Here is a 25,214-nt window from a genome sequence, read left to right as displayed (position 1 = left end):
GACACAGATATCTCCATATATGGGCATTAAATTGGACACAGACAGACAGACGGAGAGATTTTTTGATTTCCGGTTCTGGACAACCGCTGGTTCCCCTTGGGCACAACACACCCTCGGGTTCATCTCAAAGTCAAGATAGACAGACATACAGAGAGAGGTGTATTGTACAGTACATACAAATAGTTAGTGCCATTGTCACCGTTGTAATTGTCACTTATTCACATACAGTAGGCTGTACCTATTGTACTTCTTGTCATTAGGGTAACTTGTACTGCTGTGCTGGCTCTGGTGCCTGAATTTCCCGTGTGGGATCAATGAAAGGTATCTATCGATCCATCTTTATCTTATAGTCAAATGGAGGCAAAAAACAAATAATGGTGTGGCTACCATGTGGACCTCAGACTTCATTCGGCCAGTCAATGATGTCTATCATCTATGACATACAGTGGGTCTGACAAATTACTCCATATATGGGCAAGGTTTCAGCCCATTTCAAACGCCAACGAGTAAAATATTTCAAAAATATATAAACGCCGGCTGCACAAGAAATGTGGTCCAGACCTAGTTGTAGATGTATTACCTCTTACAGAGTCACACCATAAAAAAAGAGTCATATAAGCTATTGCAGGGATTCTCACGTTTTTTTTGTTTGTTTTTTTGCGACCCCACACTTGATTTATAGTGCAATTTCAAAGTTGAAATAAAGCATATTAAAAAAATAAAGCATACATTGGTAGCCCTCAAGCGGAACATTTAGTAGAAAATACATTTACAACACTGTATTTCCTGCTGATTATGTCTCAACAACGTAGTTTAAAAGCCACGGAAGGGAAGGGGTTTCTGTACACATTTGTAAATGAACGATCAACAAAATAAAAAGAAAACTGCATTCACAGGCTATGCTTTTCAAAAACAGACTTAAAATAGGATGCATTTCAGTGGTAAATGTGCAACCCCACCATCACTTAACCCCACTTGGGGTCCTATTCCATAGTTTGAGAACCTCTGAGCTATTGTTGTGATTGTTGTGTTGTGATTTTGCTTATTAAACTGGGGGTCCTTGAAATTAAAAGGTTTGAGATCCACTGATTTACACAATAGTGATAAGTGCAACCAACCAGACCCCTGACGCTATCGGTCTCACTTATAACATTACTCTGTCGCATCGCGATGCGTCGTTTGTCAGTGTGCAGATCGGCTATTTTCAGCGAAAGACACGGTCAGAGGACAAAGTATAAATCGGGCTCATACGACCACTGGCAGTGTGTGTCCCATATTTCTAAGAGCGCAGTCTGCTCCCTGTGTCCTTCATGGAGCTGTCCTGTAATGCAGAACTGAAAATGAACCGTGTCTCCCCATCTCCCCCATATGGTTGACTGGAGTCCCTCCGGGCTCTATGCTAGTGTATTTTCGGTTTTGCAGGGTTAAATGGTTAAAAAGGTAACTATAGCAAGTGAGTAACCAAAATGTGTAACCTTAAGCAAGGCACTGAACCCCAAACTGCTCCAGTGGAGCTGCTCAGTGGTTCAGAGAATAAGACTGTGGTTGTACTGCAGCAGTTCCCAGGTTTGAATGTGTGCACGTGCATGTGCGCTAGAGCAGACCACAGACCATCTCACAGCAAGGCTACAGATGTAAACTTTTGGTTTTTATCTTTGGTAACATAGGGCACGTGCACAAGTCGGTTGTGAGGGGCCGGCATCTCCAAAAGGAGGGCCAAACAGTTAGCAAGGTACTGCTCAATATCAGCTATTATAGGAAGCCGCTTGGAGGAGGCGTTGTTTCCTTTACCCATGATTCTTGTCTGCTGTGTTTGACAAGTATTGCCAACATTATTGTATGGAACAATGTTCTGCCTTACATGCACTTACTGTAAATGGCGGTTTTCTTGCATTCTTGTACTTACTGTTTATGTGGACATAAATACAATTTCAAATGTGTGCGAGTGCGTGTGCGTGTGTGTGTGTGTGTGTGTGTGTGTGTGTGTGTGTGTGTGTGTGTGTGTGTGTGTGTGTGTGTGTCCTACCATGTATACGAGTGCAGTAGTGTTTCAGATCAAAGGATTGCCTTCTGTAATAATATCTATTATATCCATTTGTATTTACGTTAATATCTATGAATAATTGTATTTGTGCTTTGGAAATATTTGCGGTATACTGTAGCGCAATAGTGTACATTTTGAGCCCTTACTATGACGTCAGACCAATACAGTTACTGGTACAGACCACTCTCCTCTAACTCATTTGGACTGGGATTATTTAGGTATATCATCACACATTGGGCAAATCATAACATTCAGTTTTAGTTCTTGGCACTTAAGTGCGTTGTTTTTGTTCTCCACTAGATGTACTGTACACCGTGTATTTTCTCTTTCTGTCTCCCTCTCTCTCTTATCTATTGATATCTCATGATGATGAAACAGATAGAGATCCTTAACCCATTAAGACCTGAAGCCGATTCTACAAATGTCTTCTAAATCCCAATATTTAGTTACTTTATATTCCAGTATTTCTGAAAAACATATGTTTCTATACTGTCCTGTTTAAAAATGAACTAATAAACAAGGATACTGTAGCAACATTAATGAAACGCTGCTACTTAAGGGCGGTACTCTGGTGCGTGAAACTGTAGAACAATGCCTAGCCAGGCCAATAGAAACCACTATGCAAATGCTGGACATGAATGTTCAACCCCCAAAATACACAGAGAAACTCTCTTACAAACAGAGCCATGTTCACAATCTAATTGTAAGTAGTATAAGTATTATTAAAAGTTCCGTTTAAGTTTGCACACCAGCGAGGTCTGTTGTGTGGAGTAGTGCTTGTATAAATGATTTGCTGCTGGAACACCGTGAAATTGTGCTGTGAAAGGCCATGAAAACTCACTTTATAATTGTTAGAGTGAAGTTATATTTGCCTCATCCCCATGGGGCAAACCTGGGCACTGCGTTTGACCCATCCTAACTATGGGCAGCTAGTGAGCAGCACCGGGGCACCAGCTACGCCTCTAAGGCTTTTAGTCAAAGACACGTTGCTATTGGGTGGAAACCTTGTATGTCCAAAACCATTCCTTCCATTATTATTTTAAAAAGAACGTTTAAAAAAGTGAAAATTGCCGATCTGCAAGCTCACAATACACCATGATGTTGTGAGCTTGTAGATCAGCTATTTTCACTACTTTTGCGCGACACTCTTGTATGATGAAGTAGGGCAGGGGTTTTCAACAGATTTTGACCCAGGGACCTTGACTAAGAGCAACCTGGGGACCACCGCCATTGTGTCGGGTGGGTCCATCATAGACCCACCCCACACAATAGTGGTGGGGGGTTCATGCACCAGTCCATGGGTTAAATTTGTTTTGTTTTTTCTTACTTGTTAGCCTACTCGCTAATCACATTATCACAGGCTATGAGCGGGACAAAAAAAAGGGGAAAAAATCAGTAAAAAGCAGGGATATCATTTGTTGGATATACTGACACATTTCAATGCATCAACTATAAGCAGGACAGCCCAAGTCCTCTCTCAAAATAAGTCCCTTTCAGTCTATCACACTTAATGTGTGTCGTGAGACAAATGTATTTCTGTGCGCATTAGCAGCGACCGGATGTTTACATCGTAAGAGGTCACTTGCCTTTTTGAAATGTTAGATTTGACTTAAGTTCATTATTCACAAACAAGAAACAAGAGTAGCAAATAATAGGTATAAGTAAAAGAAAAAAAAGTTAAGAGTTAAAAAAAAGGGGGGAAAAAAGATTTTACTAAATTTCTGAATACATGGCCAGAGACCACCTGCAATACCTCCGCGGACCACCAGTGGTCCGCAGACCACCCGTTGAAAACCCCTGAAGTAGGGCATTCATTTATGAAAAAAACTGAAAAGTTGAACTATGGACATAGGAGGTTTCTGCCGAGTAGGCTAACTAACTTTCGGCGTGAGCTGAAACTGTGCCACCTGGAAGAAACCCACGTGAACACGGGGGTCGGGGTCGAGAACATATGCAACGTCTACACGGCACGGCGCCAGTCGGATTCAAGCCCGCGGGGCCTTCTTGCTGTGAGAGAACAGCACTATACTGAGTGAGCCACGGTGCAACCCACAGTGGCTTTTTGAGTGGTGCTAGCCACTCCAAGGAGTGACTTTGTCTGTGTGTGTGTGTGTGTGTGTGTGTGTCTGTCTGTGTGTATGAGCACGGCCCCTCTGTATGTTTGAGCACAGCCTCAACAGCTGCGGCTGATTGCAACACAAAGATGCAACCAGTTACACTAATTATACACACACACACACACACACACACACACTTTTGAGTAAAAATACTTAACATGAGTAAAAATACTTAAAATGAGTAAAAATACTTAAATATTGGTAAAGATACTTTAAAGTTCCTAAACTGAGTAAAAATACTTAAAATGATTAAAAATACTTAAAATGAGTAAAAATACTTAAAATGAGTAAAAATACTTAAAATATGTTAAAATGAGTAAAAACACGTAAAAATCAGTAAAAACATTTTAACGTACTTAAAATGAGTAAAAATACTTTGAAGTCATCAAAGTCTGTAAAAAGTAACTAACGAAATGAACTCATGAAAGGCACCACTCTCTTCACACTGGGTGTGATTTTTTTACTAATAAACCACTAAGATTTCAAAAGTACAAACTGTTACAGCATGTTGCATCTGCTTTTCTCTGGCCTGGAACTCAAGGCATCCCACAAGGACAAAGTTTATAAGCAGTGCTGGGAATCACCTTACTGTATATGCGTAAAGGCGTGTAGGACGGAACGCCAGCCTTAGTGGAAACTTGGCGTGGATCCTCGTCCACTTCCAAACAGACAGCTGCTTACACACAGTCTGCACATCATAATAAACACACGCGGTCCGGACACCATGTTTTCACCACCGGGAGAGAACTACAGTGTAAGCTGGCTCTGGCAGAGAGAAGGATCCAAGTGGAATCACAACACACCCAGCATGTGACGCATATGTACCGCTGATAGTCTTAACCCTTTAAGACCGGGGGACGCATCTGTGTAACCACTTTATCCATATTTTATACTTTTGGCTATTAAAAAATAGCAGATATACAAGCTCATAGCGCGGCACCGAGTGCCGCGCTATGAGCTTGTAGATCTGCTATTTTTTTTTTAATCGTGTTTTTACTTTTGCAAATCTTTGAATATATATCTATAAAGCAATTGTTTTTTACTCAAATCTTTGCTTCTGGGGGTCCATGGATTATTTTTTTTTGAGATGGGGGTCCGCAGCCAAATACATATCGTTGTGGGGCTCCTTGACACTGACATTAATATTATAGCAACATAAGTGTTTCAGAAAACTGTTTTAAACTGATTTAGAAGACATTTGTAGAATCCCCAGAAGCAATAACATTTTAGCTAGAAATGCTCGCTTTAAATATATATATATTCAAAGATTTGCACAACATTTTTCACGATTTTTAAAAAATAGCAGATCTACAAGCTCATAGCGCGGCACTCGGTGCCACGCTATGAGCTTGTATATCTGCTATTTTTGAATAGCCCAACGAAATCTAAAAATGACACACAGATGCGTTCTCAGGTCTTAAAGAGTTAAAACAATCTGAGTTTATAGGCTTTATGTACAGTATTGTGGGGTTTCCAGTGTCGAACCTATTCTCCACACACACTATGTCCTGCTGGTGTTTCTGGGATATGATGAAGGCACTCATCAGCATCCATGCAATGACTGGAACTAAAATTGCTTAATTATATCAACCAAACTAAGGGCTGTTATGAACTACCTGTACATGGACGTGCACTATGTTGCACTCACCAGACGATTGAACATTCTTCAAACTTGTAGTGTCTTTGGAACATTTCATCAATTATTTTTTGCAGTAATGACAGTGCTGTTAAACTATTGAAGTTTGAATACTAAATGAATAGCAATGCTAATCAGCATCATCATAAATGGTGCATTTATATAGCGCTTTTACATAGATTGTGCATTACATTCACCCATTCACACACACATTCATACACCGATGAGGGAGGAAACCATGCAAGGCACCAACCTGCTCATCGGGAGCAGTGTCTTGCTCAAGGAGACTTCGACACTAACTCTGGGGGAGCCCGGGATCGAACTGGGAACCTTGCGGTTCCCATCCGTACCGGCCACTCTACCCCTGAGGCACTGCCACCCCTCACAATAATAATGATAATATCCATTATTATGAAAGAAAATGATCGGACTGTTTATAGAGCTAGCATTAGAAAGTTGACCATTGTTTATACCCCATTATTTGTTTAGTTACCCCTGACAACTGTACATACCAGTAGCTTTATGTTGCTACATATTCAAAGCTAGAGTCAATTTGCATGCCAACAAAGACTAAATGCAAATACAGCAGGATTGATGCTGAACACAATGAGGCATATCAAAACAACATGAAACCTAGCGTCCCTACTCTGAGCACGTCATAATAGGTGAACATTTGACTAGGGGGGCACGGTGGCGCAGTCGGTATCGCTGTTGCCTCACAGGTCCTAGGTTCGGTTCCCGTGTGATAAGAAGCGGCCTGCTCACTCCTCATCCATTGAAGGAAGCATGAGCTCAGTTTTGGGCTCTCCTTAGGCTAGCAGAGGGAGAGTAGCGCCCGTGATTACATAGGCAATTGGCACTGGGTGAAAAAAAAAGGGTTACACAATTGTGGGATAAAAATTTAAAGAAAGAAAAATGTTGAACATTTGATAAAAATGGATGAACATTCAGGAAAAAATAGATGAACGTTCAGTGAAAATAGGTGAGCATTCAGCAAACAGTGAAAATAGCAGATCTACAAGCTCACAATGTGTCATGTTCCGTGCGCGTGATGAGCTTGTAGATCGTCTAATTTTGCTATCGGACGTACAATAAAGTATATATAGGGTTTAAGTGGTTAATCTACCTTGTGAGAAGTGGTTTGACCAAAACCGGACTCTGATTACACATTCAACCCATTTGCCCTCCTATCCCACCTGAGTGGAGGGAACATAAAGGGCCTCTGTGTGTTCTGTGCACACATCCTGCATGTGTGTGTGTGTGTGTGTGTGTGTGTGTGTGTGTGTGTGTGTGTGTGTGTGTGTGTGTGTGTGTGGGGGCAGACATACAATCACGCTGATCTTCTGCAATGAACGTGCAACTGTCTATGTTCTGCAGGACTGCCATTCCTCCACTTCATTTTCATAACATTTGAATTAAATGTAAATCATACTATTTACTCAATAACATTGACGCATAATAAAGTAACCCGTCTACAAAAGTCAAATATAGTCAAATATACAGTATGTCAAGATGGCAGACATTGCACAAAGATGAATGCTCATATGCACTGTATTGAATACAGAGAGAATACAGTGTATTCCCTCATAGGTGTACATCAAATAAGACACTTTGACATACTGTACTTACAGTTCTATTTGGGACCGGACTGATTCTATTTATAGAGCTTCAGCAAATGTGATGAAAAAAGGAACGTCAGATTACTGCATTCATCGCTGCCAACATTCTTGCGTTTGAAAGTGTTTCATAGTGTTCAGAGGATGTTACATCACACACAGTCATATCTTAACAGGTCATCATTAACTAAACAAATACCACACCGAAAACACACCCTGTGTGATTAATTAGATAAATAACAGTGGCACTGGGAACTAGAACATACATATGTAGGCTGCAGCAAGAAACAGATTCCCTCATTACTTATTCCTTATACCTCCTTAACAGAGATGATTGTCCCTTCTAATGAGTATGATACTGATACTGATACTCAGTGTTGTAGTGCTAATTTTGGAAGTGGGGGAGCGCACCTCTGAAGAATAAAAAAATATCCCCCCTCCACTGCACCCCTGCTGATACTGAAAATCACAAAGGAAACATCACAGCTGTGAACACTTGGGATACAACATTTTAGCAAAAGGACCTTCCCATGTCCATAAATATTAAGACAGGTGAGGTCCTGTTATCATACCAAGTTGTTCTGGTTTATATATTAAAGACAACTGCAGAAATGCTGGGAAATACAGTTCAAAGACTCACATATTAAGCAAATTAGACACAAAAACAAATCCACTGAGTGGAACTTTTTTGTCCTTTTTCTCAAGAAGACATTCGGCCGGCCCCCACGTCATTCCCCCGACCTTACAAATGGAAGCACACACACTGAAGACGCAGGGAGGGAATGTTTATGCAATGACAGCCTATCAACTGCCTTGAGCTCCTGAGAGTCATACCAGGGCAATGTAGTGTTTACACAGCGGGGGCCAATCACTTTCAAGATCTCTCATTCCAGTCCCGCCCACTGTCCGTCACACACTGGAACACACTCAGTGGGAAACTATAAAGTTGCCTGACAGGTCACGAGGGAGTAGGAGAACTTGCATATTGACTTGAGAGCTTAAAACATGAGAGACAGCCTGGTCAGTGCATCACCCAGAAAAAGCATGGCATTCACTAACTGTATGGAGACCTTGGATCTAACGGCAGAGAAAAAGGAAATTAAGTGAGTTAGATTTGTATTTATGTTTTGTAATTGACTGTGGTTGTGATGACCTTGAGCAAAAGCATCATGTTGAATGTAATATTGAAATGTTGTTTTCTTTCTTTCTTTTCAAGGAGTAAAACCTGGAAAATGAGGATACAGTTTTTATTTAAGGTGAAGTCTTCGCCCTCAAAATCCAAAGCGAGGAAACACAGAGCATACAGGTAAGATAACCCATATTCACTGAAATATAAGTGACTTCATCTGCAATGATATCATCTCATTTCAACATTAACTGTGAAAAATATATTCTTTTACAATACCATTGACTGTATGCCAGTCGAGTCAAACTCGAAAAACTCGAAAAGGAAATTACAAAGGAACGCATTACCAACAGTATATTAAGACTATTTCTTACTAAATGTAATCATCGCATTGTTTTTTGCATCTTCAAATCATACATATGGCGTGAAAACCTATAGCTTGTATCTTGAATTTTACAGTATAATAACTCTTTGTAGAAGCTATTCTAATGTGATTTTATTCATTTTTCTCCCTCAGGCCAACTGCTGATGATGTGAAGCAATGGACACAGTCACTTGACAAACTACTCGCCCACAAATGTAAGAGTTACTCAATGCCATATCCGCGTAATTTATATATAGATATAAATGGTCTCAAAGGTTACAGTGAATGGTCATGGAATTAAATTTATGACCAACAATAAAAAATTAGGGCTGTAATGGGTTGACAGTGACATATTAGCTTACGTCAGAGTACTGTATACCGTAGGCAAATATGTCCCTATGCTAGTTATTGCTGGGTTTTCCTTAACAGTTTCTTTCCTGCTGTCCTTTAGATGGAAAAGCTGCATTTTGCATCTTCCTGAAGTCTGAGTTCTGCGAGGAAAACATCGAATTTTGGTTGGCCTGTGAGGACTACAGGAGCACCACGTCACAAAAAGAGCTGGCGTTGAAGGCCAGCAGCATCTATGAAGAGTTCATCAAGAGCGAAGCTCCCAAAGAGGTAATTACAACTAACATTGGATCGAAACAGGAAATGCTACAAACATGATATATCTTCCAATTACACATCTGTTTAGTGAAATAACTAATGGCAGTGGTTCTCAAACTTCAAGGACCCCAATGGAACCATAAGGATCCATTTGGTTCCATTTGTACGCTCTCAGAGTTTACAGACCTTTAACCACTTAAACCCCAGCATCCGTATTGTGGGGAAAGGTGTCGCGGAAAATAGCCTTTTCTGCGACAGCTTTCCCCACAATAACAGAAACGTTACTAGTATTGAGCCCTGAGGGACTCCGGTTACCCATATGGGGTTTAAGTTTGGAATCCCCTCAAGGACTCCTGAGGGTCCCTGGACCCCATGTTGAGAACCACTGCTTTATAGATTGTGTGTATACAAGTTTGTGCGTATGTGTAGTATATATTAGCGCAGTTGCACGCACAACTACAGATGTTCTTTTAGATATATTTGATGTCAGATGTGTTGGAGAAAGTGCTGCAAGACTATTTTTTTTTGTTAAAACACGCAATAGCGTTCCATCTTATCTTATAATCATTAAAGCTCTTGGTTTTACACTGTAGCTCTCACGTTAGACTGTCTAGTTCTCAGGCTTATGTTGATCGTTTTCCTCTTTCATCATCACAGATCAACTTGGATTTCCGTACCAAGAACGCTATCACCCAGAGTCTCAGCAAGCCCAGCGAGAGCAGTTTCCTGTCAGCACAGCGGAGGATCTACAGTCTGATGGAGAATAACTGTTATCCCCGGTTCATCTGCTCTGACCTCTACAAAGAACTGTGCGCAGCTGCCGAGGCAAAGGGCAAACACCAAAAGGCCACTACGGACTAATTTGTTTACCACTGTGGCCACCAGAGACCTTGATGATGTGCGTTCAGTGCACTGGGGGTAGTATTTGTACAACCCCAGATGCAAATACTTATCATAGCGTAATCAGGAACAAGGGTGGAAAAAAATGCAAAACCAGAAACCACTGCTGAAATTAGCGGCGACTTTTCCATCCTTTCCGTCCTGAAAGCTATACTGTCAGCCCAATGGAGCTGGGCCCATTAAGGGTGCTGAATTCAGTGTTGCAGTATTGGATGTCAAATTCTGAGTTTTGGATTCAGTCCAAGGCAGCGTTGATTTCGTCGACTAAAACTATGACGAAAAACTACTTTTTTTCACTGACGAAAGCAAAATAAAACTAAGCTATGATGACTATGATGACTTTTGTCAACAAATAAAAACTAGACTAAAACGTTATAGGAGGAACTAGTGGAGAAGAGATCCAGTAGAACTAAAAGACAAGTCATTTTATGTTTGGTTGCGCTCGGATGTTGCACTCTAAAAATAGCAGATCTACAAGCTCACAACGCGTCGCGCTGCGACGCGTTGTGAGCTTGTAGATCGGCTATTTTCAGCATGCAACCAAGTGTAAAATCAGCCATTACGACGCCATCAAGGCACCGCCAAAATACATTTTAGTCGACCTAATCAACTGTAGCTTTAGTCGACTAAAATCTTATGATATTTAGTCGACTAAAACTAGTCTAACACTAAAACATTTCAGATGACTGAAATATGACTAAAACTAAATGGAATTTGATTCAAAAGACTATGACTAAAACTAAACTTGTTATGACTAAAACAACACTACAGTGTTGACTGTCAAAATCAACACTGGTCTAAGGAAAGGATCATGTTGATGTGCACTAGAAAACAGCAAAAGAATGTACTGTAAATATGTGAATATGCACACATCGTTACTGCGTGTGTGCCGGCACTACCACTGCTTATATTTATTATCCACAGAGTGCCGTGTGAATGTTAATTCTCCCTCATGCCCTCTTTGTTTAGTACATGCACACTTATCACGTTCAGAATGCATTTCGTTGGTCGAGCTGGATTCTTAAAAAAGTTTACACAAATGGCAGCAAGCGGCACAATTTTCAAACCGTTCCACTGAGGACGTGACTTGTGTGTTGTTGTTATAATGGCATGATGCATTTGTAAATAATGTGTAAATAATGTGATGTTGACTGTGGGGGGGGGGGGGGGGCAGCTGGATTGCTCCGAGAATAAAGTGAATGTACGTGCAGCTCTGTATCAACATAGCCATTTTGTTACTGACCGTATAATGCAATGTATACACACACACACTTACATTGCTTCCTGTAATATATACAGTTATCCAAAACAAAAACATGCATTTTGATGAACATTCTTCTCCTGTTTTGCGCAACTGATGGCTCTGCGTCATTGCAGACGAGTTCCTGTAAAAATGGTGTTGTGTACCGACTGTACTGTAAATGCAGAAAAGGGAACACTGTGACTGACAAGCAGCCTATGTTCAGCTCTGTCTGGTGCACGTCTCTAAATACAGCGGTTGTTCCCAACCGTGAGCTCATTGTAAGCACTGACAGTACCCAGACACCTCCCCTGATGCTCTCTGTCAGAGAGCTGCTCTGTATAGTCAGACCGCTGGCCTGCTGTTGTGACATTTCACAGGTGTAATGACACCAGTTCACAACATGCTGCCGTCTCTCCAGCATGGGTCCTGTACCATATGGCCAGACTTTAGTGTGTCACTTGGCTGCTCGCCTACCCTTCAAACTATTTAAACTTGTTCTATAAGCATCACTACGAATGACGGTAATAGCCTTAGTGTCAAAATGGTGCGTGTATAAATAATACAAATCACTGACATCGTAGTTTGAACAACACACAAATACTACAGGTCAGAAAAGGATGGTGTCTGTGTCTGGTACTCATCTACTACCTTTACTTTTGCATTGTGTACTCCCATGAAAACCAAAAGGATAGAGTGCAAAAACAAAAAAAACTATTAATAACAAAAGCAAGTATGTTTTACCTAAAGTAAAACAAAATTATGTATGCATAAGAATGCAAAAGAAGGGAGCACTTGTTTTGACATGTGCTCGTTTTTATTTGCATAATGTGCATGGCCTGATTTTCTGGTAAAGAATACACATTGTTCCCCGGCTAGTAGTAAAACCTGTGAGTTTCATTTGTTGCCACGATGGAACTTGGCAACAGAATAGTGGAATCAGATCCAAGCAGTACTTAACAAGTGTGTTATGTAAACACAGTGATGGCAAAAATAGAAAAGGCCATGTATCACAGTCAGGCGACAGAAATACGTCAGACTACGCAAGCCGACAAATGCCCGCCACGTTCTAAACAAAGTGGCGTGAAGTTAGATTGTGGTCTATTTGTATATGAAGATTATTAGAAACTGTATATTTTAACAGAATTTAAAGGATGAATGACAACGCCCTTTAAAGGTATACTTAAACATGTCAGAACATATTGTAGTTAAAGTGAACTACCAGAAGAAATACCCTACTTCCACATTACTCATTAAACTTAATTTGTTCTATAAACCCTAATTTAATTAACACAATTATTTGGACATAGAAACTGGCCATTGGGCTTTCACAAAATGTTTCCTGAAATAAGCACTATATGGGCTTCAAAGGTTTTAACCGTTACAAGATTCATATTTTCTATAAGCGAAATCTGTATAATACAATTACTGTATAGCTTGTCAAACAGACACATTGCTTTGGACAGGAGACAAACATGGCTACTCATAAAGTACTATTACCCTGGTCTATGGAGTAGGAATGCACGATTAATCGATCACCACATCGGTAATATCAGCCTTAAAAATGTATCGGTATCTACAAGCTCACAACACATCACAGTAGGACGTGTTGAACTTGTTTTCGCCAAAGGTTTGCCTATTATGAATATAGGGACACTACTCATGTATAGTTAACAAAACCAAGCGCAACATATGGATACGAACGGGTTGGGACACTTAACCCATTTAGACCTGGATCGCATCTGTGTCAACTTTAGATTTCTTTGGCTATTCAAAAATAGCAGATATACAAGCTCATAGCGCGGCACCGAGTGCCGCGCTACGAGCTTGTAGATCTGCTATTTTTGAAAAATCGTAAAAAAAAATTTAATATATTTTTCAAAAATCTGCTAGGATTTAGAAAACATTTTAAGAATCGAACTCAGGCCTTAATGGGTTAAGGTATTCGTGTGATCAGAGACCTGTCCATATGCTGTGCGACCACTGAAAACTGGGCCTGCTGAATCAACCATAAATTTCAGCCAAAAAATCTAAATAACTTGATCATGAAAATAATATGGGCCCAAAACTTCTTCAAACATCTAGATATTTTTTATTATGAAAATAAGACAGAACATCATTTGATCACATTGTTCCTTCAATCATGCAGTACAGATGATGGACATATATATGCGGATGGGGGAGGGGTCTTTCAGTCGCTTCTGCTGCACCGGTAGCTCTTAATGCGTATCTGGGTGGTTCACTGCAGTGGCTCTCAAAGTGTGGTCCGGGGACTCATAGGGGTCCCTGAGGAGGTTTCAGGGGGTCCCAGGCAAAATCAGCTAATATAGCATAAAAATAATAACTCCTTTAAACCTATTTCTAACCCAATCTACAAGCTCACAATGCATGCGCTGTGAGCTTGTACTGTAGATCTGCTATTTTCAGGGAGGGGGGGGGGGGATCTTGAAGAATTGTGGAACGTTTTGGAATAACTATGGAACATTTCAATATCAATCTTCTCTTATGGGAGTCTCTGGCACAACATCTTTACAGGTGGGGGTCCGCGGCCTAATACATATCAATTTGGGGGGTCCTTGACATGAAAATGTTTGAGAATCACTGGTTCACTGGATACCAAGGCGGGTTGGAAGTGGAACTGAAGACGATCCATGACCCATTACGACGTGAATATGACAACTGATGTAACTTTGCATGTGCGGCTGAAGAATGTGTGAGCGTGCGCTGTCACTTTGCCTCTTGGGCTTTTTTGGCACTCTGTTTCTCCTTAGCCTTGGGACACAGAGAAAGACGGGGGGGAAATGTAATTTCCGTTAATACATTCATGCTAGATCAATGACACATATTGATTCTCCATAATTCTAATAAGCAAAATATTGATATTATGTGTTTTTATGTGATATTAGAGGTTTTAGTTTAAAATGAGCATGCCAAACATGGCTAAAGAGTCATTCATCAACTCAATGAGACATGAGATTTTTCGCAACATTTCTCATACAATATGGGCGCCGACAGCTGCAGGTTAGCCAACTGTTTTTTGAAGACAAGCATTTTAAGCCATCGGGAACGCATGTGTCATTTTAGATTTCTTTGGCTATTCAAAAATAGCAGATATACAAGCTCATAGCGCGGCACCGAGTGCCGCGCTATGAGCTTGTATATCTGCTATTTTTGGAAAAAAAATCATGAAAATGTGGGCAAAATTTAAATCTTTTTAAATATATGTATATACATTTTTAACTCAGATATTTGCTTCTGTGGGTCTCTGGAACAACATATTTTGAGATGGGGGAGGGGTGGGGAATCCGCAGACAAACATATGTCATTTTGGGCGTCCTTGACATGAAAAAAGTGATTTAGGAGACATTTGTAGAATCCCCAGAACCAAATTTTGAGTAACAAATGTTTGCTTTAAAATATATATTTTTTCAAAGATTTGCACAAATTTCCACGATTGTATAAAAAAAAATTGCAGATCTACAAGCTCATAGAGCGGCACTTGTATATCTGCTATTTTTGAATAGCCAAAAGAAATCTAAAAGGACAGAGATGCGTTCCCGGTCTATTCAACATGTCAAGGTGCAATGCCTCTCTAGTCTACGTCGACCACTGGACATAATAAAGTGTTTGAGAAAAAAAACAAGACAGATATTTACCTTCTCCACCAGAGGTATTAGCTGCTGGTACTCTGCTAGTGTCTTCAGTAGTTCCATGATAAAAGGTAGGTAGTTGTGCTTTCGTCTAATGTTTTCAACCTATAGGAAGAGAGTCAAAGTGCTGCTTTACAATTCTGTACAAATGTACATAGCATGTTCATTGTGCAAACATCAATTATAATTCATAGTGTTCTGAATTTACTCTAGGTAAACGTGTTATAGTTACAGCCACATTATACCCTATCATGCTGCAAGTACTTTTAAAAAAGCCGAAAATCAACCGTTTCACTCTGAAGACATTTGTTTAGTACAAACCAACCATCATTTCTTTCACTTTGATTTGATACAATTGATTTCAATGCACCAAACACAATGTGATGTGACTGCTCTCCTGAAGTGATATTGGAGGGGGGAATTTTGTATACAATCGTTGACTTACCAAATAAACCACTGAATTTATACTTAGGGACGCCTAGTGATTAAGCAAATTACCTCCAGTATTGTTTGTAAGCTATTAGTAATTACTCTTCTACCAATCCAAGCTAAGTTCAATGATATAATATGAAATAAGGTTGGTGTCTAGAGCGGACCCAGGGGTCCTTGAGGGGGTTCCACAAATTAGGTTCATAAAGCATCAAAATCACTTATATATACATTGGCTATTCGAAAATAGCCGATCGACAAGCTCAGAATATATCAGAATGAGCTTGTAGATCTGCTCTTTTTAAAACAAATATAGAAATGTATTTTTCACAAATATTTGTTATAATATGCTTATGATTCATTCACCATGAATGCTAAAATGTAAAAAGAACCCCACCTTGTATCTTTTGAGTTTCTGATTCTCCTCCTCAATAAGGAGCTGGTACTTGGCTATTTCTGACTGGATGGAGCTGAGAAGGGTGCTGCTCTGGTCTGTGTCCATTGGCTCATCCTGGAAAGAGAAACATAATGAGTTGTAATTGCTACAGAAAATTAATTTGAACAAAAAATGCAGAGTAGCTACTAATGATTAATATTTACAAGTATTTAGAGCATATCTTAACCAGTTGTGATGTGGTCATTGCTAAAAATGTAAGGTGAATGAAAACGACAGGATTAAGGACGGGCATTACTGAGCAAAATCCAATTTAAATATTGTAGTGTCCTGGTGAATATTCAAACCCACCACCCCTAGTTGGCCGGCAATAAATAAAAACATACTCACAGGTCACGGCGACATCAGATTTAGACTTGTGAGTGCCATTCATGCGTCTGTGGTTTGAGCCAGCTTTTAAAATTTGCGGAGATCTTGAACAGTCTCCTTCAATTTGAGTTGTAATCGATTTACGGGACGGGGGCGTTTATTCAGTCTATCCGTCTCTGTGATTAGCACCATGGTCTCAAATGCACGCTTGTCAACGCGACGATACGATCCCGCAGTGAACTAGTAATGGGCGGTTGGATGCTTCATTTTCAAAGCCAATTTGGTACCACATCGCACAGCTTGCATTTGACATTGTTTTCATTATATTTGTGCTAATGCTGTGTATTGCCCTATCGTGTGTAAGTGTGTCTCCAGCTTTCCAGCTCTTTCTGTGCGATTATAATTCTCATGCATTTTATCAAGTTGAGAACCGGCTCAAATGATAGGCGTGCGTGCATAGGGGCTTCATATGAAAACCTAATATGGACTCACAAATGTTTGAAAATGAATGCAGAGCCCTATACAGAATTACAAAGAATTAAGCTTTTCATGATTTGCATGAACATTAGGACAGCTTAAACGGCCTACAAAGGTTTAAGCTTTACTTTACGTCAATTCATGTATGGGGCAAATCCTTTTTCAAGTGGCCACAAACGTATGCAATCACAAAACCAACATGTCCTTCTTTGGAGACCACTCACCTCAGTAAGCTGGGTCTGCAGCTCTGCGATTTTCCTCTCGTATATCATCTTTCTGTCTGACACAATGGCCATCAGGTTAAACCGAATCTCTCCTTCACTGTACCTGATGGAAAAGGGTAGGAAAACGTACTTCAACTATGGAGTGATACATCGTATATGGTCAAACAAGAGAAGCTATTTTTAAGTTTATTAGCAGGAAAACTAAATTACTTTTAACAGAAAAAAAAATAAACATCGCCGCATGGAAAATATTAAGCACAGAAACAACTCTAAATCACAACCCATTAGGCCTCCTCTTACCACATATGGTGTCAAAGACCATCAGAAATGCCCCAAAAAAATAAACATCTTCCATAAACTTGGAAGCCTACAAAACATATTGAGGAAACACCCAATAAAAATGTTTTAAGTGAAAGTAAAAGAGACAGATTAGAGGAGGGCTAAGGTTTTCCCAGATGTTTTAAAGTCATCTCCTAGGTATCTCTTATCAACAATATCTAAAAGAGCAAAGAATCTATTTGAGGTCCGTCGCCAAAAAAGGTAAGTGTAAATACACTCCTGGAGGGCCAGATATTATCACAGTCACGGTTAGGTTATGCCTTAAATACGTGCACACAGTAGTTAATAAAACAAGCCAAGTCCAATCCAAATTACATAATTGTGGAAGTGGAATTATTCTGGATAGTTATATAATCCAGGTTTTAACCCATTAAGGCCTAAGGTTCCGATTCTACAAAATGTCTTCTAAATCCTAACAGTTTTCTGAAAAACTGCTATATCAGTGGTTCTCAAACTTTTTCATGTCAAGGACCCCCAAAATTATATACATTTGGCCGCGGGCCCCCCATCTAAAAATATTTTGTTCCAGGGACCCCCAAAAGTAAAGATTTGAGTTAAAAATGTTTTCTTTAAAAATATACCATATACACACAAGATTTGCACACATTTTCACGATTTTTCAAAAATAGCAGATCTACAAGCTCATAGCGCGGCTATGATCTTGTATATCTGCTATTTTTGAATAGCCTAAGTATAAAATAATGGTCTAAGACGGTTACACAGATGTGTTTCCGGTTTAAATGGGTTAAAAACAAACAAGAGGTAAAAAGAAGAAGAAAGGTCTTGGAAAAATAAAAATTACTCCAAATAAAATCAATGAGATATTCACTTCTGTATTCTCTTCTCAATCACTGGACGTACTGCATTGATCCAGTCGTCCTGGTTGCATGCACCTGGAGGAAAAAAACACAAATAGGCATGCCGATGGAGTTAGAAACATTATCTTTTGTTTTTTTAACGTTCCAGGTGTCCATGTATAATGGTTGGTATTTGTCACTATGAAATGGAAAGTTTTCAATTAAATGGGCTGTGCCTAATGAGCTCAAATTAGCTTCATTAACACACAGTATGACCTAAATGGTTGTTTGTTTGGGAATAATTATACATTTCACTACCATGTGTATTGTGTATATAAGCAACATCTGACCGAGTCAGCCACCTCATTGCATTTAAGCCTTGTGTGGAACAACAATTGGCAGGTTTGCCAAGGTTTTCATGAATCCTACTAGTTTACATGAGAAAGGTGTCTGAACAGCTTTTTAACTATGAGAGCCTATTACAAACATAAACAAATACATTTTAATAATGGCGTGGCCTCCCTGTCCAAACTTTAGCTATCAATTTTAAGTTACTATGTGTGCAGTTTGTGCATGAAGTCACACAAATAACAATGCTAACCCTAACAATGATGGCGTAACTAAAAATCAACAAAAATGTGCACAGACATTCAACTACAACCCAACTTTCAGGCTCTTAAATGACAAGGTTTTACTTCACCAGGTATGAGCTTTCATGGTGTCAGGTGCATCCGTTTTGTGACATGTGCTATGATCACTTTTAAGGGGACAGATATACACATACAGTATGTAAAAATCCTGTACTGAACAGCTTGGCCTTTGGCCATGTGGTAAAATAAATGCCAATAGTGCTCCATTTCCCATCCTCTCGCTTGGAAACGGCCATCCTTGGAGGAATATATGCAGGAAACCTGATTAAGAAGCAGCAAATCGAATAAATGCAAGAGTAATCCAATAACAGATAACCCATGCTTACCTAGGTCAATTGGTCCCTCTCTGAGTCCATCCAGCTCATATAGTCTACCGTTTACAGGAACATAGCTCACAAAGTGGAAGGCGTCCTCGTCCTTCGCTGAAGACTTTGCATCAAACTCAAACATCTGCTGTCTGGAGATGGAAGCAAACACACACACTGTATTATGCATTACACCTGTTAACAGTGGAGATTTAGTAGATGACCTCCCACCCTAGAGCAGTGATTCTCAGCCTTTTCAGGCTGTGACCCCCCAAAATGATAATTTTTTAACAGGGGACCCCTCAAAATGATTCATATTTGACCTGGGGACCCCCCTAAAATGATCATATTTGAACTGGGGTCCCCCCACCCTGACAAGCACTTGGAATTGTAGAAGTTGAGGCATTACATTTAGTTTGACTCGGTTCCACACATAAATATTGTGAAAATGTGTGAAACAGCAAAGTTTTCACAATTTTGGGTATTAAGTCCTTAAATTGTCACTTCACCGTCATCTGGGGACCCTCCAAAAATCATGTGGGGACCCCCCTGGGGGTACCGACCCACAGGCTGAGAACCACTGCCCTAGAGAGCTTGGTTCTGTTTGAGGTTTCTTCCCGTCAAAGGGGAGTTTTTATTTCTTGCTACTGTCAAACGCTTGCTCAGGGGGGAATTGTTGGGTTTCTGTGTAAACTGTCTTGAGACAACTTGCTGTGATTTGACACCATTTGAATTGTGTATCATCTACAACAAAACTGACTCTCATATTAGCTTATATTATGTTGATTACCCTCAGTATATCCATTAGAGTAGATTTTGTTTTCAAGTATAAAGAGTCTAAATACATGACTTGAGACTTGTAATTGAAATGTTAAAGAGATTCTGAAATGTTAAAGTGTTAGAGTGCCACCATCTGGTGGGAAGGCAATACAACACTGCATGGTGACCAATATGTTTGCAAGAAGCTCACATTTCCTACTCTAAGTTGTGCCTAACAAACAGGCCAATATCTATGAATGTTCACCAGGAACAACCAGCAGCAGCCAGGCAATCAAAGGGAGATCAATATGAGGATCAACTTACCTGGCAAAACCGTTGTGGACTTGTCGGATAACTTCAGAGTTGCTGAGAGCCAAACCTTTCATCTAAGGAGAGAGAGAGACACAAACCGTGCATGTAATGGTGTCAGGGGGCTTAGCTTGGTCAAGGCAATAGGCTACTAAATGTGTCATATTCACAAATACTATCTAAAGAAAATACCAAACGTTAAGCCCTAAAGGCAACACCAAATGTCAAGGCTGTCTAGACAAAAAACACACACAATACTACTGACGCACAAAGAAAAACATGAACTTACAGCAGCGTCAAAACTGTGCGAGAACTCCCTGAACTCTGTCAAGGTGTCTCCGAGCAACATGTCGGAATGGGTACAGTTGAGCAACACACTGACTATCGCCTGGGTAGCACAAGCATTGTTTATGACCTGGAAATAAACGAGGGACATGTTAATTTAATTTATTTCATGTTTACAGTTAAGCACTATAGCAAATAACTATGCGCACGTAGGCCTGTCGCAATTACGGAACTGATCGGCTGATCGGCTAGTTCCACCATTAAGGTTTTCTAGAAAGTATAGTTATTAAATATGCTAGTAATTTATTTGCATATGTAGGTTACAGTATTTGTCATATCTGCCATGTGCAACTTCAAAGCCTAAAAGCCAAATAGAAATGTAATTTTCAACGACAGAAATACAATTAAATTGTTAATCGCAATTATTTGAGTGACAATTAATCGTCATGTAAAATGTCATAATTGTGACAGCCCTTAGATACGCACAACACTTCATTACATTACTTGATACAAACTTTGAAGGTTGCATATCGTTGTCAGATGTTCTCTGTATTCCTTCATTTCCCCCAAATGATGCTTTCAACAGCGCCGCCCTCATTGGGGGATTCGAAGGAATACAGAGAAAATCTGAGACCGTTCGGATTAAAATGCTTTTTATTGAACAATACATAATTGTAACATCCGTGGCCATGAGGTAAGCACTTTATATTTTAAATCTGAACGTTTATGTAGATGTACGGAACCCCAAAGACTATTTTGAAATAACTCCCAAGACTGTCGTATAATATAAGTCTTGTATCAAGGCTAAGTAGAATGGCATTGTTTTGGACTTTAACCCATTAAAGCCGGAAACGCATCTGTGTGTAAACACTTTAACCATTATTTTATACTTTGGCTATTCAAAAATAGCAGATCTACAAGCTCTTAGTGCGGCACTCGGTGCCACACTAAGAGGTTGTAGAACTGCCATTTTCCTTTTTTTAAATCATGAAAATGTGTGCAAATCTTTGAATGTATATTATATACTTTTGAAGCGAACATTTTTAACTCAAATCTTTGCTTCTGGGGAGTCCCTGGAACAACATTTTGGGTGGTCCTTGACATGAAAAAAGTTTGAGAACCACTATTATAGCAACACAATAAAAATTAAAACACTGTTAGGATTTAGAAGACATGTGTAGAATCCCCAGAAGCAAAGATTTGAGTTAAAAAAAGTTCGCTTTGAAAAATATATCTATATTCAAAGATTTACAAACATTTCACGATTTTTCAAAAATATCAGATCTACAAGCTCGTAGCGTGGCACTCAGTGCCGCGCTACGAGCTTGTAGATCTGCTATTTTTTAATAGCCCAAAGAAATCGAAAAATGACACAGATGCGTCCCTGGTCTGGGGACGCATCTGTGTCGCATGGGTTAAGTTGGGAGACATACCTGTTTGGCAAAGAATATGTTGTCAAGTCTTGAATCCTGGACAATGGATCCTGCTGGCTCCTCACCTGGCTGCCACTTAAACAGGAAAATCAACCCATGACATGGTCTGGGAAAATAACATTTAAAACAAAAGTGTTTTATTCATGAAGCTAAATTAATATTAGAAATGGATGTGCGGGCTTTGTGAAACCTACTTCAAGTTGTCAAAGTTCTCTGGCTCCATACTCCATATTTCCTCAACCTGGGCTCCTTTGCAACCTGAAAACCACACCAAAACAAAGGACCTTCATTAAAGGGGTGGTTAAGCACAATTTTACTCAAGTACTGTAATTAGGTATTTTTATTTTTCTATAAAGAAACAGTATTTCCAATGTTCAGTACTTTTACTTTTACTCAACTCCATCTCAAAAAGGCAAATATTGTACTTTTACTCCACTACAATTATTAGAAAACTTTAATTACTTTGTATATTTTGATTATTATTACAGAACATACAGTACATTAACCACTTCAGCCCTATATACATATTATGGCCATTTGAAAATAGCCAATCTACACAAGCTCTACAAGTTCACAGTAAGCTTGTAGATCAGCTATTTTCAAAAGATTTGTATACATTTGACAACTTGTGAAATGGGACATTCTGCATAATGAGTACTCTACTTCTGATACTTTAAGTATATTTTTATACCAATACTTTGGTTATTTTACTCAAGTAAATTGTGGAATTCCACACTTTCGCTTGTAACAGAGTATTTCTACATTGCAGTATTGATACTTTTACTTAAGTAAAACATGAGTACTTTTTCCACCACTGGAGGAGGGTTTGTTTCACCCGCACATATGGACGCTGAGTAATGCTAGCTAACTGTGTAGCTAACTAACTAGCATGTCTGTCAATATGAGCCATAATATGCATCATCAACACTGATGCAACTTTACATAAGGTTGAGGTTTTGACAGACAGGCCACGTTTAGGAAGTGTCTTTGGAATAATAACACATTCTTTCGAATTATTCTCCATTATTGATTTGACCATTTTAAAGACAGGCTGCAAGAAGCTTCTCTGTTCTCTGCTAGTTGCAAGCTAGCTAACAACTAGCCCTGATACATGACCGTCATGGATGAACTTCAACCTGGTTGAAGTCCTGGTTGACACTTTCGCCATTTACGGCTCATACATCTAAATAAACGTTCAGATTTCAAATATAAAGTGCTGACCTCATTGCCACGAATTTTGCAATAGTGTAAGGGTCCTCAGAAGTACCCGTATCTTCCGTATTGTTCAATAAAAAGCATTTCAATCTGATCAGTGGCCATTCTGTTTTTTTGCCATATGCTTTCAACTACAAGACCCTATCGGTTGGGATCGGCATTGCACTCTTGATACTTTGTACCTCTATTAGAAAATGGCCACCGATCGGATTAAAATGCTTTTTATTGAACAATACGGAAGATACGGGTACTTCTGAGGGCACGTATATAATTATAACATCCGTGGTCATGGGGTAAGCACTTTATATTTGAAATCTGAACGTTTGTGTAGATGTATGGGGCCGTAAAGGGAGAAAGTGCAAACACCAGGTTGAAGTTCATCCATGACGGCGTCGTCGTGTGGCTGCAAGAAGCTTCTCTGCTAGTTGCAAGCTATAGCTAACAACAAGCCACGTTACATTGAATAAGCAACCATGCCGAAATGTATGCTTCCATCGCACAAGGACACATAATTAGTCTATGTATTTGACTGAAAATGTGCTTTTGTTTCAGTATGAAATACATATTTTGTCCCGAGCTACTGCAGCTTTCCATGCTAGCCTTCAAAGCTAACCCGTTCACTCACTCACCGAAGCCTTTGATGAGCTCTGTGAACACTCCAGGATCACTCTCCATCAGACACCATTCTCCTGCACTTCCAGACATGTTGAACGATCTGAACCCAAACGTGTAAAAAACGAACCAACAACAAACACCTGGTACAAACAAACCACAGACAACAAGACTGTAGCTGATGATGAGGTGTGTGGTAGAGACCTGGCAACCAATGTTGATGTGTGCCACTGTTGCCAGACTTTGAGAGAGAAATAAGCAACCAGGTCTATGAAAGAATGCAAGACATCTTGGGCACCATCTTTTTGGGATGACTGGGCACCAGGACAGCTGGGCACCAAGACCATGTGGGTACCTGGACGAGTGGGCACTTAGGAGTGGAGATAACTGGGCACCTGGACGAGAATGGGCACCTGAAGTTGGGAGTTTAAAGAACAGTGGGTTAAATATCACTTGCCAACAACAAAGCAGCATGCTATGTAAAATTTAAAAACACTTGTGGACACGAATCCTAATTCAGGTGCCCACTCGTCCAGGTGCCCACATGGTGTTGGTGCCCAGTTGTCCTGGTGCCCATCTCTTCAGGTGCCCACATGTCTCTAGCAGTGATGTGTTCTACCGTGGTACGGTGTATACGCCGTATACAGTGCAGATTTTTTGGGGGGAAAGCGTATACAGTCTAATAACCATTTCATCCATTGAAAACGCGATAGCGTATCGCGCATGTCGTGCAGGGAATAATTATCGTATACCCTCCGAAAAAAACTAGATCACACCACTGGTCTCTAGTGCCCAGATAGTTTTGGTGTCCAGTTGTCCAGGTGCCCACCTCTCCAGGTGCCCACTTGTCCAGGTGCCCAGTTATTTCCACCCCTAAGTGTCCACTCGTCCAGGTGCCCACATGTCCCTAGTGCCCAGATGGTTTTGGTGCCCACCTGTCCTGTTACCCTATGGAATCAAGCCCAAAAGAAGTAACTAGGGCACCAGGCCGTTATGAGCACGTTAAACATATTATATACTATATGTTACTATATATTAAAATAGCAGATCTACAAGCTCACAATGGCGTTGTGAGCTTGTAGATCTGCTATTTTCATAAAAATCTTGAAATAAAATGTGGAATATTTGGAATATTTTTGAAACATTCTAACAACACAACTCTGGTACAGGGCTCCGTGGCACAAAACATTTTCATATGGGGGTTGTAGAGGGACAATACTTATTAATTTGGGGGTCCATAACATGAAAATATTTGAGAAACACTGGTTTCTCAACATATAGGAAACAAGCCCAAATAAACAACTACACTTTAGACACA

At 39.9% G+C, this 25,214-nt stretch overlaps 2 protein-coding genes across 2 annotated transcripts; one reads left to right on the top strand and one right to left on the bottom strand.

Annotated features, from left to right (window-relative positions):
• Positions 1–8,375: 8,375 nt before the first annotated feature.
• Positions 8,376–10,860, top strand: rgs2 (regulator of G protein signaling 2). The gene is made up of 5 exons (XM_080430000.1): positions 8,376–8,516; positions 8,630–8,719; positions 9,057–9,118; positions 9,355–9,521; positions 10,167–10,860. Exons 1-5 carry the CDS (start codon positions 8,419–8,421, stop codon positions 10,368–10,370), a joined length of 621 nt encoding a protein of 206 aa, XP_080286126.1. The 5' UTR covers positions 8,376–8,418; the 3' UTR covers positions 10,371–10,860.
• Positions 10,861–13,724: 2,864 nt separating this feature from the next.
• On the bottom strand, positions 13,725–24,098 carry uchl5 (ubiquitin carboxyl-terminal hydrolase L5). Its single transcript, XM_080431482.1, has 11 exons — positions 23,914–24,098; positions 22,264–22,327; positions 22,070–22,175; positions 20,641–20,766; positions 20,367–20,428; positions 19,305–19,435; positions 18,361–18,424; positions 17,193–17,295; positions 16,126–16,239; positions 15,306–15,404; positions 13,725–14,421 (listed from the first exon to the last, which is right to left on the bottom strand). The coding sequence occupies exons 1-11, from the start codon at positions 23,987–23,989 to the stop codon at positions 14,377–14,379; spliced, it is 990 nt and encodes a 329-aa protein (XP_080287608.1). The 5' UTR covers positions 23,990–24,098; the 3' UTR covers positions 13,725–14,376.
• Between the last annotated feature and the right edge of the window lie 1,116 nt (positions 24,099–25,214).

This window comes from Gymnoscopelus braueri (genome assembly GCF_963280865.1).
Source record: "Gymnoscopelus braueri genome assembly, chromosome: 6".
Taxonomy (NCBI): domain Eukaryota; kingdom Metazoa; phylum Chordata; class Actinopteri; order Myctophiformes; family Myctophidae; genus Gymnoscopelus; species Gymnoscopelus braueri.
This window is presented reverse-complemented; position numbering and strand designations above follow the sequence as displayed.

What these genes read in the sequence shown, in the direction of transcription:
- rgs2 (XM_080430000.1), top strand. Translation starts at nt 8,419, where the DNA reads ATGAGAGACAGCCTGGTCAGTGCATCACCCAGAAAAAGCATGGCATTC. An exon ending in GCAGAGAAAAAGGAAATTAA is followed by an intron (nt 8,517 to 8,629) that starts GTGAGTTAGATT and finishes TTTCTTTTCAAG; the next exon opens with GAGTAAAACCTGGAAAATGA. An exon ending in AGAGCGAAGCTCCCAAAGAG is followed by an intron (nt 9,522 to 10,166) that starts GTAATTACAACT and finishes TCATCATCACAG; the next exon opens with ATCAACTTGGATTTCCGTAC.
- uchl5 (XM_080431482.1), bottom strand. Translation starts at nt 23,989, where the DNA reads ATGTCTGGAAGTGCAGGAGAATGGTGTCTGATGGAGAGTGATCCTGGA. An exon ending in AGAGGGACCAATTGACCTAG is followed by an intron (nt 18,425 to 19,304) that starts GTAAGCATGGGT and finishes TTTTTCCTCCAG; the next exon opens with GTGCATGCAACCAGGACGAC. An exon ending in TAATACCTCTGGTGGAGAAG is followed by an intron (nt 14,422 to 15,305) that starts GTAAATATCTGT and finishes CTGTGTCCCAAG; the next exon opens with GCTAAGGAGAAACAGAGTGC.